This window comes from Hemiscyllium ocellatum, chromosome 5 (assembly GCF_020745735.1).
Source record: "Hemiscyllium ocellatum isolate sHemOce1 chromosome 5, sHemOce1.pat.X.cur, whole genome shotgun sequence".
Lineage (NCBI taxonomy): Eukaryota > Metazoa > Chordata > Chondrichthyes > Orectolobiformes > Hemiscylliidae > Hemiscyllium > Hemiscyllium ocellatum.
Window position 1 is genome coordinate 25,691,616 of NC_083405.1, and position 19,610 is coordinate 25,711,225.

The 19,610-nt window shown below is 39.4% G+C and overlaps 1 protein-coding gene across 1 annotated transcript in view; it reads right to left on the bottom strand.

Moving 5' to 3' along the window:
• LOC132815925 (sperm-associated microtubule inner protein 4) overlaps positions 1 to 19,610 on the bottom strand; it is a 54,796-nt gene that overhangs the window by 18,822 nt on the left and 16,364 nt on the right. Inside the window, exons 2-3 of the mRNA XM_060825299.1 lie at positions 14,738 to 14,809; positions 5,958 to 6,148 (exon numbers count right to left, since the gene is read on the bottom strand). Of these exons, the coding sequence (XP_060681282.1) occupies positions 5,958 to 6,148; positions 14,738 to 14,809 (263 nt within the window). The remainder of the gene's footprint in view (positions 1 to 5,957; positions 6,149 to 14,737; positions 14,810 to 19,610) is intronic.

The window sequence follows — 19,610 nt, forward strand, 5'->3', positions numbered from 1 at the left end:
AATGGAAACTGCAACACTGCATCAAGGGCTGTGTCCTGTTGTTACCTTAGAGTTTGCCACCATTTCTATGGTGGAGAGGATAGGCCCCAAGCTCTGAGCAATACATGGACCATGCTCCCTAACACTGCCAGATTTGCTGGCTGACCTGCCAATGCACCAAGTCGGCATGCTGTTGGATGCTCCATTTGAATTCCCTCGAGCAGGTCATGTGCACTACCTGTCCAAGATAGAAGTGAAATACAAACTATTCTTTCTCTGTTGTCTGACTGCAGCCCACTTGTATCCAGTGACTCATCATGTACAGGTCCCAACTCTATACCAGCATCAGAGGTTCTTGCAATCGCAGTGTCTATGCTGGTGAGAGTTGGTGCCAGAGCAAGTTCAGTTCTACTTCACCAGGGACGAGGTGTTGTTTTCACCCTCCCTCTGGTTGGGCAGGCAGCAGTTATATGGTGTCTGAAAGCATGAAATCAGAAGAGGAAGGTTGGATCGAGGAAAGGGAAGTTGGGGTAAAAAGCAATAAGTTCATTTTCCACAGGATTTTCAGCTTGCTCTTTAAACCCGAAAGCAGGATGAAGGTGAGGCAAGGATTGAGAATGTGCATATAGGAACAACATAGCAATATCCTCAATGTTCTTGATACAACTGGTTCTACTATAACCAGCCCCATGATGTCGAGAATGACCTCCTCCATGAGGCCTAGGATTGCAGGCATATTTGGCCTCTGTCAGTTTTACTCTGCTCCTACTAAATGTGACAGTGTCCTGCAAGGGAGAGAGGGAAGAATGTCAGTGATCACCTTGCACAGTGAGTGGTGATAAGTCTGCCATTGCTGAACCAATCCTCTTTCCGATCTCTGCTCAGGCTTTCAGCATGCACTGCCTTCCCCAGTGATCCATTTCTTTACTTCCTTTTTGGAAGGACATGCCCAGGAAGCAGCCAGCAGCAGCTCTGTCTGAACAGCATGGCTCCCCTTTAAGAGGTACAGGCTGCCTTTAAGAGGAGCAGGTGAACTGGAACACCTCCACACTATGAGGTCCCCTGTTAGGCAATCAGCCAACCAGAAGCGAGAGTTTCATTCCATTGAATACTACACTCATTGAAATGAGGAGCCAGCAGAAAGTTTGCTTGTTTCCTGCCTCAATAGGATAAGGAGGGGATGATGCTGAAACCATAACAGGCTTTCGAATTTCTAGTCAGAAATACCTTAACACAAGCAGCTATTGAGATAGAATTGGCAATACAATTTGAAAGGAAATCCAGTCAATACTTGAATGATAATATAAAAGAACATGGGACTGGCTAGGCCCCTGTGAAATGCAAACACTAACACTGGGCTAAATAGCCTCAATTCATTCCTTATATAATCATGGGATAATAGACCATAAAGGAGGCCATTCGGCAATTCTCCTAGTGCTCTCTCTTTAAAACAGGTACCCAATTATATTCCACTTCCTGTGTATTTTCAACAGCTCGGTCCTTTTCCAGTGAAAATAATTCACTGGAGAATCATCCCCCTCAGCTTCAGGCTGTGTAATCTAAAACACATACGCGCATGAAATAAAGTCCTCAAACCATGTCCATGGGCCAGTACAATTTCTGCCAGTGGAAACTGTTTCTCCATATTAACTCCATCAAAGGGCCTCCAAGATTTTCATAGCTGCTCTCAACCATCTCTCTTCTTGTGAGAATAGCTCCAGCCTCTCTAGTTTCTCCACACAACTGAAGTCCAAAATTCCTAGCACCATTCTAGAAAATCTCCCTCTCTAAAATATTAATAGCCTTCTTGCATGGGGTTCCCAGAATTGCATACGATTCTCCATCTAAGAAAAGTGTTTTAAAAAAGGTTCAATATGATTTCCTTGGTTTTGTACTCCATGCCTTCAAGTTATAATGTGAACAATTCAGTACACATTTAATTATTCCAATCTACTGCATCATTACCTATGCAATGTTCAGTGCAAAATTTAAATGCTTGCCAAACAATGGAGCTTGTTCTCAAAGCTAATTGATAGGAATTTAAGTGACAAAATCAATTTAAACTAGAATAATTGAAAATGTATTTTGTTCATAGTCTGTTTAGCTGACTGATGAAAATAGTTAAAAAAATGATTGATGAACTCTCCATCAAATAGTATTAATTATTATTAAATGTCTGATTTCAAAGAGCTTGATTTACATTTGAAATGAGAACCAGGAGCTGGGGTTTCCTAATGTCACCATTTTCCCATTACCACCAGGGCTACTGGCCATACCTTCATCAGAGGTGGGGGAAAGAGGTGGGATTCACTGGAGTTGGACCTGCTGCCTCCCACACTTGAAGATACAATCAATCAGTGATAGGAATGGACTCAAACATGGACTGGCATCTATCCCACCTTGAGGCTGATAAACATCTGCCTCCACTGCAACAAATTGTATGAGGTTTGTAAGGAACTCGACATCAACTCTGCAACTGCTGCTTAAACTTTGACCTGCGAATACTGACTGTCACTTGTAGCCAATAGCTTGCTGGCCCTGAGAAAGATGGTCCAACATGAAGAAACCTTCAGTCAACTCCCAAGCCATTGCATGATCCATGGCTGACGTTCTGCTACATTAGGAGTCCGTTTGCCCAAGACATTTTGATTCTAAGGCATCTGTGAGCACTGCCACACACTGTCAAAGTTTGCCACCCTGTCACCCCACAGCAACGATGAGGCCAGCAAGCTAGTATGTAGCAAATCCATCACTACGATTCAGACCACAAAGCAAAACTTAAGGCTCTGCTACCATTTCAGCCAAGGAGCAACAGCACAAGCATAGGGCCAGACAAATTAACATAGAAAACACCAACATCCGAAATCAGCTTCTGGAATCTTCAAATTAAATCGTAAATTTATCCTAAGTCATCCAAATGTTTACAGAAAGCATTCTAGCCCATTATCTGCAAAAAAAAAAGCGCTCCTCTGCTCTCATTTGGGAATAAAATGGTACACGATCCTTCAAGGTCCATATTATTCCTATTCTTATCACCCCTACATCCAAAGCAATAAGTCCAAAAGCCTGGTATCTTCAGGTTAATGAAACTCCAAGGGCTTCAGTATTTCCACTGCAGAGATTTCCCCATGATCATTATACTATCCTACAGGGGTAATTGGCGAAAACCTGTTGATTTTATCTTAGTCCATTGGAATGAAGACGTTTGCACTCCAGGTTGGTGCATAGTACCAAAATCCTCCGTAGGTTTCAGTCAGCAGCTTTGTTCCAGCGTTTATGCTCCATACAAATTTCTTCCCAGTCTTCCCACCAGTGTATCCTTCATTTCTTTCTCCTTCATGTAATGATCTTATTTTCCCCACCACGTGTGTATGCTATTTACTTCAACTCCATTTGGTAGCAAACCTATATTCTAAATAAATCACTAGATGATGAAGCTTCTCCAGAATTTCTCGCCGGATTAACAGTGACTACCTTATGTTTAAGAACTCCCGTTTCAAACTCATCTACAAGTGGAAATATTTGGTCTCATTTTAGTGATGACTGTTAAATGCTACTTCCAGGGCTGGAAGTGGGAGTCCACCTTGCTTTGGCCGGCTCTGTCTGCATCATGAGTAAGATGATGTACCAAAGGCAGAGTGCCCTTCGAGACAGGTTAGTGTTGCAGAGTCATGAAGCCCAGCCCTGGGGAGTGGTTGGGCACTCGGGAATGTGATGGCTCAGGAGCACAAGCGCCATAGAAGGGTCAGAAGTGGCAAGAGGCAACCACCAAGGAGGGCACCTCCTGCAGAATTCTCTGGGAGGTCACAAGGGCTTAACTAAACTCTTTCAAGGCTGCAATGGGCCGTGCCAATGTGAGCAATTGAGAAGTGGTCCTTAACTGGCACCAAAGTGAATCCACTGGTCAGGTAGAATAGAGCCAAGCTGCTACCTTTCCAGTCATTAGCAGTATGGCCTAGCAGGAGTAAGCTGTTGGGCTGCCCCCCCTGAGGCCTTCTCCCACTATACAGAAAGCCCACCCAATTCCGAGCCCATCAGCAAAAAATGAGAAAATTATCCCATTTTTCCTCCCAAATTGCCTCATAATTTATGCCTGAATCAGGTAACCCATCAGCCTTCATTTTTCTAGAGAAACATCTCTTGGCTGTTCAATCTTTAGTGATGATTATAACCAGTCAAGCCCTTCCTGTGTCTCTCCTTGCACATTCTGTGATTATTCTGTCATCTTTCCGAAATTTGGTGAATAGAACCACGCACAGCACATCAAGTACATCCTATATAAACTGTCACTGAAAAAGATGGAATCAATCAGGAAAAACCCAAATAGGTATTAAGGAATGTGTTGTTGACAGACAGTGCAAGATGGCCCATCAACATGTTGTTCCTAGTCTTTAGAGTGGGACAGCTTCCATGTAACACTGAGGTAAGCTGAAGTAACCAATAAATAAAATTGTTGCGATGTGTGAATTGCAATGAAAGCTACTATACATTTTGATGATCTATAACGTTAGACGTTACCTCTCCTTCAATTAACTACATCAAGAATGACTTTGAAATTCTATTGTTTTTTTTCAGAAGCTTGCAGCATTTCCTTCCTAGTTTCCTGAAACATATTTAAAGGAATTTCAATTGTTTTGCCTCATATGTTTCTAGGATGACCAAATATTTATAGTCAAGTATGACAGAGCAATGCTACAGGAAGCTCTTAAGGTTAGATCTTCAATTGAGTGCTAATGTTGAATACCGGTCCATAAAAATGTCCTCATGTTTAATGTGGATTTTCCAATAATCAGGATTATTTAAAATGTTTCATGTATTTAAAAAAATAAAAACAAAACCGAGTCATGGAGTTACAGTTATAGAGATGTACAGCATGGAAATAGACCCTTCAGTCCAAGTAGTCCATGCCAGCCCGATATCCCAATCCAATCTAGTCCTATTTGCCAGCACCCAGCCTATAACCCTCCAAACCCTTCATATTCATATACCTATCCAGATGCCTTTTAAATGTTGCAATTGTACCAGCCTCCACCACTTCCTCTGGCAGCTCATTCCATACACGCACCACCCTCTGCGTGAAAAAGTTGCCCTTTAGGTCTCTTTTATATCTTTCGCCTCTCACCCTAAACCTATGGAGGGGTTCTGGACTCCTCCACCCCAGGGAAAAGACTTTGTCAATTTAGCCTATCCATGCCCCTCATGATTTCATAAACCTCTGCCTCCAACACTCCAGGGAAAACAGCCCCAGCCTGTTCGACCTCAACCTGGAGCTCAAATCCTCCAACCCTTGTAAATCTTTTCTGAACCCTTTCAAGTTTCACAACATCCTTCTGATAGGAAGGAGACAAGATTTCCACACAATATTCCAAAAGTGGCCTAACTACTTCACATGAAAAATAAAACAAATTTGCCCCACATCAAATGTCTTCTACTTACGGCAAGTTTGAGATTTAAATCCTTAAGCATAATTCTCTCTCAAACAGTAATTTTTGTTTCAGTGAGACTACCTTTAGGAACAATTTCTTGTATTAGTCATTGACCTTTCAGACTTTCAGAAGACGTTATATCAGGAATTAATGAAAATATTTGCTGATATTGTTTTCAGTGTTTAAGTTTTGATTCTAGACCACTATTTTCCATGGAAAATAGTTTTTAAAAACTATCAGAATGGATAACTTTGATCATTCTTGAAAGTACAGTCAGTATGAGGAGCATTGTCTGGTAATGGGGATAATAATAGACAAAGCCTCTTACATGGTGGAGAAAGGGAACATTGCCTTAAAGAAATATCAATGTTGTTGAACAATTCTTATAATTGGTGTTCTGAAGCTATTGCAGTGGCCTTTCAAAGGTGGAAGTGCACTAGGATAACTTAAAACAATTTCTGTGGTCGATACAACTAGACAATTTTAAGATAATTAAAGTGTAATTTATTTTAGTATTATTTCCTGAACTATTGTCATGAGTATATATGTTACCTTTAATTTTCTTAGCCACAATCACATCATAACTTTTTGCAGGCATATCAGGATTAATGGGCAGCAGCTGTCCAGCTCGTGCCCCAGTATGTGGATCGCTTGCTGAGATGAAGTCCGGGAATACTGCAAACTTGGAAATGTGGGAAAAGTATGGGTGTTCAGTTGGAAATGGCGCTCGTATCTGCTTCTGACTAAAACATAAAGATACAACACATCCTATGAAGAAATTAACGAAAATAAAATACAGGAAGTCTAAACAAATGTAAAAGTATTGCAAATGCTTAAGTTTGGTTAACTTCTGGAGGATTAAGAGGATCCTGCAGTTTGCTTAAGTTCCCACCTGAAGATTTAAGATCCCTTTTTCTCTGCCAGCCTCTGACCAATGTCTTGTGTACTTTTACTATTTTCTGTTATGTTATTTACTTTAATAAACTTAGTAATTTTTCTAGAATTGCACTGTATTCCACAGGTGAAAAAAGTCAGTTCACTCTTAGCTACTAAAATGTTCCATTCTATTTCTGAACTGCGACTGATCCTTTCCGAAAGAATGGATTTCATTGCATCCAGAGGCATTTATTATTGTCAAGTCTTGCTCACAGACATTACAGAACCACTTTAAAGCAATTCCATTATTTAATGTTTTACACAATGTACCTAAACTACCACATCATCGATGTGATTTGCAGAAAATGTCATTCTTCACATGTTACTTTATGCTGCACACAGAAGCAAGGTCTACTTCATTTTATTTTGAGAAGATACAGATTACTCAAAGAAATCTAACCAGGTTCAACTTTTAATTGCAAATATGCAAAGAAATGGTGACAATTTGGAAATAAAACAATTTACATCATCTGCTGATCACCTCCAATCTCAAGGTGCATTGGAAAGATGCCAACAAATGTTGAAGACCACATTCAGAGTTAATTGCAAGGAATTCCCTAATGACTAGAATAAAGGTATTCCTTTGTTACTATCTGTCACTAGGTAAGCTCATAATGAGTCCACAAGTTTTAGTCCTTTAAAACTAGTGGGTATGAGGTGAGAGAATTACTTCAAACAATTAAAGAAAAATTCATAAATTCAGAAATTAAAGAAAAATTCATAAACTCGGAAGCTCAGAAACAATTTTTCCAAACTATGGCTTCAATTTCAGAAAGAAATTGATCAGGGGTATATGAGTTGGCTAAAAGTATTGAAAGATGCTCAAAAATAATGAAAACTAAAGCAAATAAAATGGCCGAAGTTTAAGTTATTTTTGCTGATGTCACAGTATTAGCTGTCTCTGGGGAACCATTAAATACAAGATTCACTGAATATTATCCAATCAACAGGAAACTCAATTATGTGATTTAAGTAGATAGGAGAAGGAATCAGCATGTATGTTATGTTAGCATGTTAAAAAGATATTATGACGTGGATGATACTAAGGAGAAAAGTGTTCTTTCAATGTTGAAAGAAATGGGGAATGAAATAGAAGTATGAGATCAATTGGGATAAAAATGATTTGAAAGCTAGAAGCTTAACGCCCTGACAATCAGATTGGAAAACATGGAGGTACTTAAAAGATTAGAAAGCATCACATTTTATTGACCAGAATAGTATTGCATTGACTTACAAAGTGTGTTGCAGAAATATGAATCAATTTGTGGGAACAGGGCTGGAGAAATTGTTTTGACTGTTTGGGAGATTAGCTCAAATGAGAGAGGAGGTTCAGTTCATCATGGATAATGCCATTACTTAAATGAGCCACAGGAATTGAAACTCACCTATCATGATGATGCCAAACCTGGGCGGCTCACAAGGATTCTATATCCATTAATACCAAGTCAACATGGTAACTAAAACAGTTGGATCCTATTCAAAGATTGGAAAACTGCACTGAACAAATTTGACATGCATGATTTATCACAAAAAATTATTTGCCGAAAGATGCTGGCAAATTCTAGAGCCAAAACACTGGCTAGATTTTCCATACTTATGACAAAACGTGAAAGTTTGTATTAAGTTTGTAGGAGTAGATTCTATTGCAAGTTTGTTCCAAACTTCAGCTGAACGATACACTGTCCATGAACTTATTGAAGGAAGGCAGAAAAATTTGCGATGGATGCAAGAATGTCACATTGTGGAGAAGGTGAAAACTGTGCTGACAAGCACTGAATTATGCAAGGCCATTTGAACAGCTTGTTGAAGCCAGCATCATTAGTTTGGATAGGCATGGGGTGCTTTATTACTGCAAGATGATGACTGACTGACTGGGCAAGTAAGGCAGGGTGGGACTTCACTGAGTGGGGGACCTGATAAGCTGGAAGCCTGGCAGTTAGCACTTCCTGCCTAATTATTGCTTCAACTTGGGGCCTCTCTCATTAGTGGACATGATAGGTTAGTCTCCTTTAAAGTGCCCACTATCACATTTAGTGCATTTATATTAAAATTCACTATCTGATACATTTTTAAGTAATGTTATAACAGAACACAGAACAAAAAGTGGTAAATAGATTTGAGTCAGTTTATATATGGGTCTGAAAGGGTTAATACAGAGGAATATCATAACAACCACTTACTGTGGTGATGTCACATGGACTTGTGCATTCTTATTAGGACCTGAGTTTTTGAGGGAGTCAGACATAATGGCTAGTCCTCCTCTGTGACAATGCCCATCAAATCAATGTAACCTGTAACATCGCCACCATGCAATAAACAACCAGCTATAAGAGACTTAGACCAAGAAGTGGTTTTCCTCCACCACATTAGAAAAAGGAGTTCTCCACACTTAAAAAGGATGGTGGGAGTAACTTTCGTTGAAAGCAGTAGCTCATACTGCATAGTGAGCTGGCATGCTCATTTAACCTGGGACAGAGCAGGTTGTGTAATAGAACAGACTAAAAACAATCCCACAATGGAGAACCAGAAAAGCATACATATCTAGTACTCCCTGAAAGTGAAAGATTAAAAGATTAAAATGAAATAGTGAAAGGAGACTGATGATAAGTGCTAATTGTAATTCATAATGCAATTGAGAACCAAACTGAGTACAAAAATGAAAATTAATAAAGAGAACCTGAAAATCATTGATACTCACAGGAAAGGGAACATAATACTCTTTCAGAGAGATGAAAGCAAAATAAGAGTAGAGCAGAATCAGGGCCAGAAAGGAGTTCTTCTGGAGCTAGAGAGCATGTTGGATATGCAAAATTAAAATTTTGAACACAGCTTTGAGCAAAAGAAAAGGATGCTTTCAATATCACAGTAAAGGTGGTCACAGGGCAATTGGATAAAACTGAACTGGTGCATAAAAAGATGATCACATTCAAAGTAGGAGCACTATCTGATCTGGATTGGATACAATTTTGTTTGTTTGCAGAAGGAAGGATAGACAGGATGATTTGCAAATGAAAAAAGTAACTCGAACAAAGACTGGCCAAGGCAAATTGTATAACATATTAAATCAGAACAAATAACTGTGGATGCTGGAGATCATAAAGAAAAACAGAAGTTGCTGGAGAAACCTAGCAGGTCTGGTAGCATCTGTGGGAAGAAAGCAAAGTTAACGTTTCAAGTCCGGTGACTCTTCATTTGTACATGCAAAAAGGCAAACTGTGTCTGAGTAACTTGATTGAGGTCTTCATAACATAATAGAAATAGTTGACGATGTGATGTTGAACACGTGGATTTTCAAAAGGAATCTGAATACCATTAGCAATATCAAAACTCAGGGGAAATCAAAGGATGGTAGCTGTATGGATACAAAATTAGCTCCTGGACAGGAAGTGAGAATAGTTGTGTAAGGATGTCTTTCAGACCTATATTTTCTGTGGGTCAGCATGAGGGGCATTTCTCCTCTGGATGGGTATTGATGATATAAAACTGAGTTTATAGGGCACTGAGATCATAGAAAACCTGGAAATGTTGTAAACTGTTCATGAGCACATGGACTGATGAAATGAGCAGAGACATACAGATACAATTTAATGCACAGATGTGTGAAATGATGAACTTTGGTAGAAATAAAGATGATGGAAAATAGAAACTATATGGTTTAATATCAAAAATAGGTGTAGATCCAAAGACTCTTTTGGGACGTGGATACATAAGTCTTTGCACGTGGCAGGACAATTTCAGAAAATTATTAAAACATAATTCAGGAGGCTTGGCTTTAATAATAGAGGAATGGAAACAGAAGCAAGGAGTTTACACCAAAAGTTTAGACAATACTGGCTAGACTTCAGGTTGATGACTGGCCAGTGATGGTGTCAAGTCATCAGAGAGGGTGCACAGAAATTTTACTGGAGGCTTTATGTACAAGATAATGTCCTTGCATCTGAGTCAGAAGTTTGGTGGTCTCATAACATGGTAAACCAGATTAAGTATCAACATTTAATCCTTCCAACACAGGCCAGTGGTATGACTAGGAGAGATTCCTGACCAGCTGTAGAATGGAAATAAATTTGGAGCCTCTATCATCACTATCTATAGCACTAGGCTATAACATGCATGGACAAATGTCACAGCAGTTTGGACGCCTCAGGGTCTGGTTGAGTTGGTTGGCCAGTAAGGATCAGATTGGTGCCAATTGCATTGCTTCACCTCAGGTCAATACCAGGGTCTGCCTCCTTGCCCTAGCAGAATGCCACACTGCAGGCCAGATCTGTCTCTTTGGGCAGAGAACAGCAAGGAGGAAACAGAGGCTTTATTCAAGTGGTATGGAGATAAGGAGATTAAAGATTTCATTTACCCAGAGCAATTAATGAAACTGAGGTTGTCTGAGAACAGAAAAGATTAAAAGGAGATTTGGAAAATATGTGTAAAATTATAAACAGCGATCACATGTGGAAAATGAATTTTACACAAAGAATTGACATGGTATGGAATACACGGTCTTAAAAAAAAGTAGATTCAAATATTAAGTTTAATTAAATAATTAAAATTGAAATTGAATAAACACTTGAAGATTTAAAATTTGTTGAGTTGTATGGAAAGAATGGAGTTTAACCCTCTCAAAGAATTGGCACATGTATGAAAAGGTGAATGATCACCTTCTGCCTTCTATCATTTTTTGATTCTGCTGAAGCATACAATCGGTATGCTTTTTAACTTCTCATGTTTAAGTTGCTTCATTCAAACTATGTGATCAATTTCCTCACATTAAATTTCTAACCTGCGGTGTTACTTACATTGCTTAAATGACTCAAACATTTTTTATACATGATAAACAGTCACTGTATGATTAAATATAAAGTATACACATAAGCAGTTCTTAAAATTAAATTTAAATAATACATGGAAATGGCCATCAGCTAGATCAAACTTGGGCCAGCTCAGTTTACTTACTGTAGCGCAAGCTCTGCAGAAGATGGAATTCTGAAACAAAACATACAGAAACGCAACTTTAGATCTCGGGTCTGCAAGAAAAGCATGTATGTTCAGTGTAAGTGCATGGATCAGTGTAACCATATCATGTCAGGATGTTGAGAGCTAGTATTTCTACTTTAAATGTTTTAATGGATGCAAAAATCAGTTCTGACCTCTCTGCCATGATTACTGACAAGTCTCTAAATTTACCAAGAATAAAATGAAAACTTTCCACTTGACTCACATCATCTTTGTGGGCGGCACGGTGGCACAGTGGTTAGCACTGCTGCCTCACAGCGCCAGAGACCCGGGTTCAATTCCTGCCTCAGGTGACTGACTGTGTGGAGTTTGCACGTTCTCCCCATGTCTGCGTGGGTTTCCTCCGGGTGCTGCGGTTTCCTCCCACAGTCCAAAGATGTGCGGGTCAGGTGAATTGGCTGTGCTAAAATTGCCCGTAGTGTTAGGTAAGGGGTAAATGTAGGGGTATGGGTGGGTTGCGCTTCGGCGGGTCGGTGTGGACTTGTTGGGCCGAAGGGCCTGTTTCCACACTAAGTAATCTAATCGAATCTTGTGCCAAGGCAAGAAAAAGCAAAATTCGCAATAAGTTGCCACTGGGCTGATCAACTCATGGCCAGATAAATGCTACCTATTTTATGGATTATTTAAAATTACAAATGTGATTTCATTTTAAAATTAAAGACATTTTTATCATTATTTTTAATTTTACAGAAACAGCAATGTATCTAACAGTTGTGCGACCGCCATTTGATAGTTAAGAAGTAAATGTTCAGTCATACTGTAGAATACTGCACATTATTTATGTTTAACAAAAAAAACGTGTCAGTGCTCCACATGTTTGTTCATTAGTACTAATGAAGAAGATTGAATAGAGTATTCGCTCTGCAGGTCAGGGTGTTGGAGGGGGTCATGGAGAATGATCATAAAGTAGTTGATTTCCGTAAACCCACCAATTGGTGCGGGAAACAAGAACTTGTTGATCTCAATATATCAGCATTTTGTGTGTTCCATGCTCCCAAAATAATCTTCCTAATGACTGGTAATGGAAGAACTCCACAGTCATTTACAAAACATTACAGCCAAACCTTTATTTATTATTTTAAGGGTATACAAAAATACGTTTAAAGGAGCATATTTTGATAGAGCAATGATTTTACTGAACCATGGAGTTTTTTACTTGCTCGCAGCAAGTCGACATCACTGTTGGACCAGCATTCATTGAGCATCACCAGCTGCCCTTGAGAAAGTAGTGGTGAAGTACGTTTCTTGAACTGCTACGGTCCAATGTTGCTGGTAGGGAATTCTGGGGCTTTGAATCAGATGCCTAAATATTTGTGATTTGGTTTCTAGAACTCAGGGACATAGGATCAGATAGCAACTTGCACTGTAGTGTATCACCTAGTCTTCCACTGTAATGTGGAATAATTTGACCATTCATCCTATTTCTCTTGGGATTCCTCTGGTCTCCTGGCCCCTACAACTTGAGGCTGGGAGTTGAGTAGTCTCAGAATTTAGGATAATCTTTACCTTCATCTTTATCTAAAATGAAAACCATTAAAAAAAATTACTACCAGTGAAGATACACATTACATGTCCTTTTTTTTAATGCTGCCAAGTCATAGGCTCACTAAAGAAGTTTGGAATCATTAGATTTTGTTATGTAAAACATACAAACAAGGAGCAGGAGTAGGTCATTTGGCCTCTCAGGCCTGCTCTGACATTTAATTGATTCAATTCCTGCCTTTATCTGATAACTTTTCACCATCTTTTCAGGATAATATACTAAAGCCTCACAATCTTCACAGAAAAATTGTTTCATCTGTTTTAAAATGGTGACCACTTACTTTTAAACAGTGACCCCAATTCTAGTTTCTTTCATAAGAAGAACCACCCCCTCCACACCCACACTGTCAAGATACCACAAGGCCTTATTTGTTACAATCAAGTTGCCTCTTTCTCTTCTAAACTGCAGTGTATCCAAGACTGGCTGTGCAAACACTCCTCAGAAAACAACCTGCCCATTTCAGGTATTACACTTCACATATTACCCTTACCTTTACATCCTCTCTTAAATAAGGTGACCAGTACTGCACACAGTCCTCCAGATGTTGTCTCACCATTGCCCTGTATAACTGAAGCATAAGCTCCCTCCTTTTGAATTCAATTGCTTTCATATTAAACAACAACATTCCATTTGCTTTTCTGGTTTGGTGTACTTGCATATTAATAATTTGCAATTCAAGCACTGGAACACCCAAATGCCTCTGCAACTCAGAGATCTGCAATCCTTCACCATTCAGATAACACGTTTTTTATTCTTCAGGCCAAAACGGACCATTTCACATTTTATCGCATTATACTTGATTTTCCAGATCCTTGCCTACTCACCTCACCCATCTATAGAATCATAGAATCCCTACAGTGTGGAAACAGGCCTTGCAGCCCAAAAGTCCACACCAACCTTCCGAACAGTAACCCATTCCCCTACCTTACTATCCTATATTTACTCCTGACTAATGCACCTAACTTACAAATCCCTGAACACTACATGCAATTTAAAATGGCCAATTCACCTGACCTACACATCTTTGGATTGTGGGAGGAAACCAGGGCACCCAGAGGAAATACACGCAGACACAGGGAGAATGTGCAGAGGCTGGAATCAAACCTGGGTGCCTGGCAGTGCGAGGCAGCAGTGCTAGCCACCGTGCCACCCCCAAATATATGTCATGTAACTCCTTATGTTCTCTTCACAACTTACTTGCTTATCTTCCTTTGTGTCACCAGCATATTTGGCAGCCATACCTTCTGTTCCTTCAACAAAGTCAATTATATAAATTGTAACTAGTTGAGATTCCAGCACTGATCACTGTGGCACACCACTTGTGACATCTTGCCAACCAGCAAAGGTCCTTTTATGCTGATTCTCTGCTTCCTGTTACCCGGGGCAATATGCTACTTCCTACACAATAAGCTTTCAATTTCCGAGAAACATTACTTCCCACTCAATCTATCAGGAATTCAAACTCATAACCCAGCCCATGTATCCATTTATTATGGCTAGAAAATTGAGGTGCACAGACCCAATTCTTGATATGCACTTCCAATAAACAAAACAGAATGGAACATTTTCTCTTGATTAATAATGTAAAGATGGTACAAGATTAGCTTTTCAGAAATTGGGAACAGACACACTATAAAGGAGATGATACTTTTGCAGCCTTGCATTATAGCACAGCAAAGAAAAGTCTTTCCAATGAACTTAAATGCAACTCACCTAAAAATGCTTCATGCTGACCTAAACATTGAAAGTTATTTAATTACTCAGTGTAAGACCCCCTCCACATGTTTCAAAGAAAAATAATTTATATTCAGTGTAACAGCACTTTATACAAATCAATGAAACTTACAGCTGGTCAGTGGCGCGAAGCTGACTCTTCTTCAATTGGGTGAGATCGTAATATTGGTCAAGAACAACATCACTACACAGAAAACACAGTTCACCACATTATTAATAGAGACTTCCAAGAAGACACAATGAATTTGATTGCAATCTATTATTCACTACCATGGTACATGCTTTAGTTTTGTAATATACAGGAAAACAACACTAGCAAGTTGTCAGTAATGCTCTTCTAATAATAACCAAATACATAGGTTTATATGTAAATATCTTTTTATAAATTAGATTAGATTTCCTACAGTGTGGGAAACAGGCCATTTGGCCCAACCTGTCCACACCAGCCTTTTCAAGAGTAACCCACTCAGACCCATTTCCCTCTGACTAATGCACCTAACACCATGGGTAATTTAGTATGACCAATTTGCATCTTTGTGACTGTGTGAGGAAACCCGCACAGACACGGGGAGAATGTGCAAACTCCACATAGACAGTCACCCGAGGCTGGAATCAAACCCGGGTCCCTAGCGCTGTGAGGCAGTAGCGTTAACCACTAGGCCACTATACTACCCGATATTTAGGTGTGTGAAATAGAAATGTCTCCAATGCTACACCAGCAAACAACATTTTTCTAAGGAATGAATAAGGCTGCCACCAAGTTAACAACCAAGACAACAGGTTTATACCCTCCAAATTGGAATTTCAAAACTCCTCAAATCCAAATCTCACAGTTCCATAAAAGCTAGACTGTTGTTAGGAAGTATCAGGTTTCAATTGAACATCATACTTATATTTAAATAGATGATCTACAGCTGATTCAAGGAGGCAAACAACTAGGTTCAGACATGGGAAAGTATTAGGCGGGTCAGAGTTGCCGAGACTGACAGAGGTCATGCTGGCGAACTGCACAGTGTGGTAAATCGGTTTGGTAGAGCTACAGACACAATAAGCATGATGGAATATGCTGGTATGGCAATAATAGAGACAATGGAGCCAAGAATGTAATAATGGGGTCAAGGACAGAATCTATTTGATTAGCACTTTGAAGTAATAGATATTATTACACAACTCAGTGCATTCCATAAATGACCAATAAATGACTAAGGAACAAATGATGGGTATTACAGGAACTATAATTACCCTAACGTATAATGGGGCAATAATACTAACGTACAACACAGTGAGGGGAAGAATATCTTATCTGTGAAGAAAGTAGACATTGTTGAATTTGGTTGAGAACAAAGTGAATCAAGTGGATCGTGTCAGTGGGAGAACATTTAGTAGGCAATAATGACCCAAACAAACAGTGTATTTAAAAAGACCGGGTACCCAACGAACACAGTCCGCAGGTTTCTCAGTAACAAACCCAAGCAAACAGACAAAACACATCCAGAAACCCTAGCCACTTTCCCTCACGTCAAAGACATCTCGGAAATGACTGCCAGACTACTCAGACCCCTTGGCATCATTATAGCCCACAAACCCACCAACACACTAAAACAGCAGCTAATGAACTTGAAAGCCCTTATACAGACAACAAGCAAAACTAATGTAATTTATAAAGTACTGTGCAAGGACTGTAACAAACACTACATTGGACAAACAGGACGAAATGTCTCAAAATGAACCTTCCAGCTCAGCGAGCAAGCCTATATCCAAGACAATAATGAGTATTAAAATGCTTAGCTAAGTATAGAATAGGACAAGGAACATTCTAGCATTAAAAAAATAATTGGGAAGGGCCAATTTCAGTGGCTGAGATCAGGTCTCTGGGTAAGTTGGTATCAAGGATTGGCTCGAAAATTTGTTGACAAACAATGGGTTGACTTTAAAGTGGAAGCTTGAAGGGCCATTGGGTTTATTTGTTTCTAAGTTTTTGTGTTCATATGTTCTGGTACAGTTCAATTTTCATGAAGGGGAAAGATTGGACAAAGATGGAGCCCACCCCCCCAGATTATAAAAGGGATACGGATTAGAATAAACAGAAAAAGGTGCATGTGGCAGATGTTACATTGGTAATAAACAGAATCAGACTGGATAATGTAAATTCAGAGGCGAATGGGTGAGGAAAGAACCACCAATAGACAGTACCAGAAACATCTGGCAGGTAACATTATAGGAAAACAAGCAACATTATCACTTAAGAAGAAGTGAACTGAATATAAAAGTAGGAAGCAATGATTGAGTGATACAGGGCAGCTGGGTGAAAACAATTTGGAGTACTGTGCACAGTACTGATCTTTTTATTTAATGAAGCATGTAAGTACATTGGATGCAGTTCAGTGAAGGTTTATTAGACAAATATCAGAAATGGGCAAGTTGTCTTCTCAGGACAGGCTGGACAAGCGAGGCTTGTAAATGAGTTTAGAATAAGAGGTGACTTCATTGAAACATAAGATCCTGAAGAGTCTTGACAGATTGGATGCGGAAAGTACTTTTCTTCTTGTGGGAGAATCCAGAACTGGGTGGGGGGGGAGGGGGGTCACCATTTAACAATAAGTGGATGCCCATTTGAAATAGATTAGAATAACTTTTTGCCCTTGTAGAGGGTAGTGAATCTTTGAAACTCTCTTCCTCAGAGAGGTGACGGAAACAGAGTCTTTGAATGCCTTTTAAGACAGACATGGATAGTCTTTTCTTAAGCAAGCAGGTGAAAGGTCATCCAAAGCAGGCAGAAATGTGCAATTGTGCTTATAATCAGATCAGTTACGATTTTTTTCACTGGCGGAGCAGCTGAAGGGACTGTATCGCCTATTCCTGCTTCTGACTTAAAGGTTTGTATCAAAGAAATTCAAATGTCATTAGTAGGCATAAAAATAGCAAAACGGAAGTAACAGGAGGAATCAGCCAATTAGGCACCATTAAAAAAGGATTCACATGTAGAGGCACAGGGAATAGCTATAGTACTAAAAAGGGTGCTTTACATTCTGTCTACCAAGAATGAACATAGTGTCAAAATCACCATGCAACAGCAGGTAACTGAAGCACTGGATGGATTAAAAATTGATAAAGAGGAAGCATTATAAAAGCTGGCTATAAGTAAAGTTGATAAGCCACCAGGACCAAGTGAGATACATCCGAGGATACGGAGGGAAATAATGCACTGTCTACAGTTATTCAACACTCCTTCGATACAGGGTCATGCCAGAAGCGTCAGCAATTGCAAATGTCTCACCATTGTTCAAGAATTAAAGATAAAGCAGTTTAATCTCAGTCACGGGATTTCTTTTACAAATCATAATCCAGAAAAAAAATTCAGTCAATTATACACATGTGGATGAATTAAAGAAAGCCTGAATTTTTATTAAAGATTTGGTAAAGACAGATCATGTTTAACTAACTTGATTTTTGGTATGATAATAGTGATGAAGATAAGACCGTTGACATGGTATACAAGAACTTCCAAAATATTTGATAAAGTGCCATATACCAGGCTAGCAAAGTTGGCAGAAAAGGGCAATGCCCCTTTATGAAATTGTGTTTGGGGAGTTGTGAACCTTAGAGTTGAGTTGACACGAGGGGAAGGTGGGGTCAGGTTAAAATGCTCAAAAGTCCAAAGGGCATTGAAAAGCTACAAACTTTCAGACTTTTATTAGGGATGGGTAGTCAACAAATGCCTAGACTCTGGGGATTGGCATTATTGAGCTTTCATTTAAACCATTTTTTCAGATTTAACTGTTGCCTTCCAGGTTTCCCCATTCTCAGGAAACCCAGCATTTGAAGGGAGGTAACAGCAGGCTGGGTAGGAACAGAAAATATCTTCTCACAGTTTCCTGTGGATCAAGAGGAGCCACAATATTTCCACACTCCATCCCTTAAGGTAATATACTGGAGGTACCAGGTCCTGCAAACTCCTTCAGCATGCTCCCTGTTAACTGCAAACTAAACCTGCCAAGCAGCCTGCCTTCCAGTTGGGGAATCCGCTCATGGTCCAAAGAAACATCCTGTGGAATTAAAACTGAACAGCCTGAGAGAAATACAAAAGCTCCAGCTTGCCTGTGTGTGGTCAGAACCCTCTCATTCCTGCACAACTCCCAGTATGTCAGTAAATAAGAAACTCCCCTTAATGCATGCAACGAGTCATTATAAACCCTTAAAAAGACAATTAGTTATGTGCCATAGTAAGAGGGTCAGAACCGAACTAAATTTCCAAATTAGCTGGGCACATTTTGGCTTTACAGATCAGGTTGGTGCTCATTGTTCTTGAAAAGTATATATTAGAAAAATAAATCATAAAAACTAGAGCAGAATAAAACAACAACGTGCTGGGTTTTCACTCTAAAACAAAGAATCACAGGAGGAAACGTCCTGCAATAATTATGTTGTGCCAGTTTTTCGGGCATAACAAACAAAAGGCATATTAATTCAGCACTGAGACAGGCAGAGTCAAAGCTATGTTTTGAATGTTTCACAGTAATCCCGGTTAAGAGATGAACGTATTTTCAGCTACTATCTCCGCCTGTATATTCTTTCTGTATTTTAATGACATTGCAGTTTTCACCAGATTAGAGCTGTGACAAACTAGTTTTTAAAAGCATAATTAAAACCGTTCTTTTAACCATAACAAGTTAAATTAGCAACAAACCTTGGAAGAACGTATCCACCAAAGCCAAAATGTCTGTGTCCCTTTCCCATCAAAATGGGAGGCTCAATCCTTGCTCTGAAAGTATCAGGTATATTCATGATTCCAGCACCTCCATATTCTCTCTCAATGCCCCAAGGGGTTCGAGGAATCTTTGGAGCAGTTTCCAAATACTGATCATACCTGTGACAAAGAGAAAGTATACTCTGTTCAGTGTATTAGAATGATAAAATATCTCATTTATTTAAGCAAAAAGGATCAACTGTAAATTGAAGTTCCACCAGGGACGTCAGTTTACTTG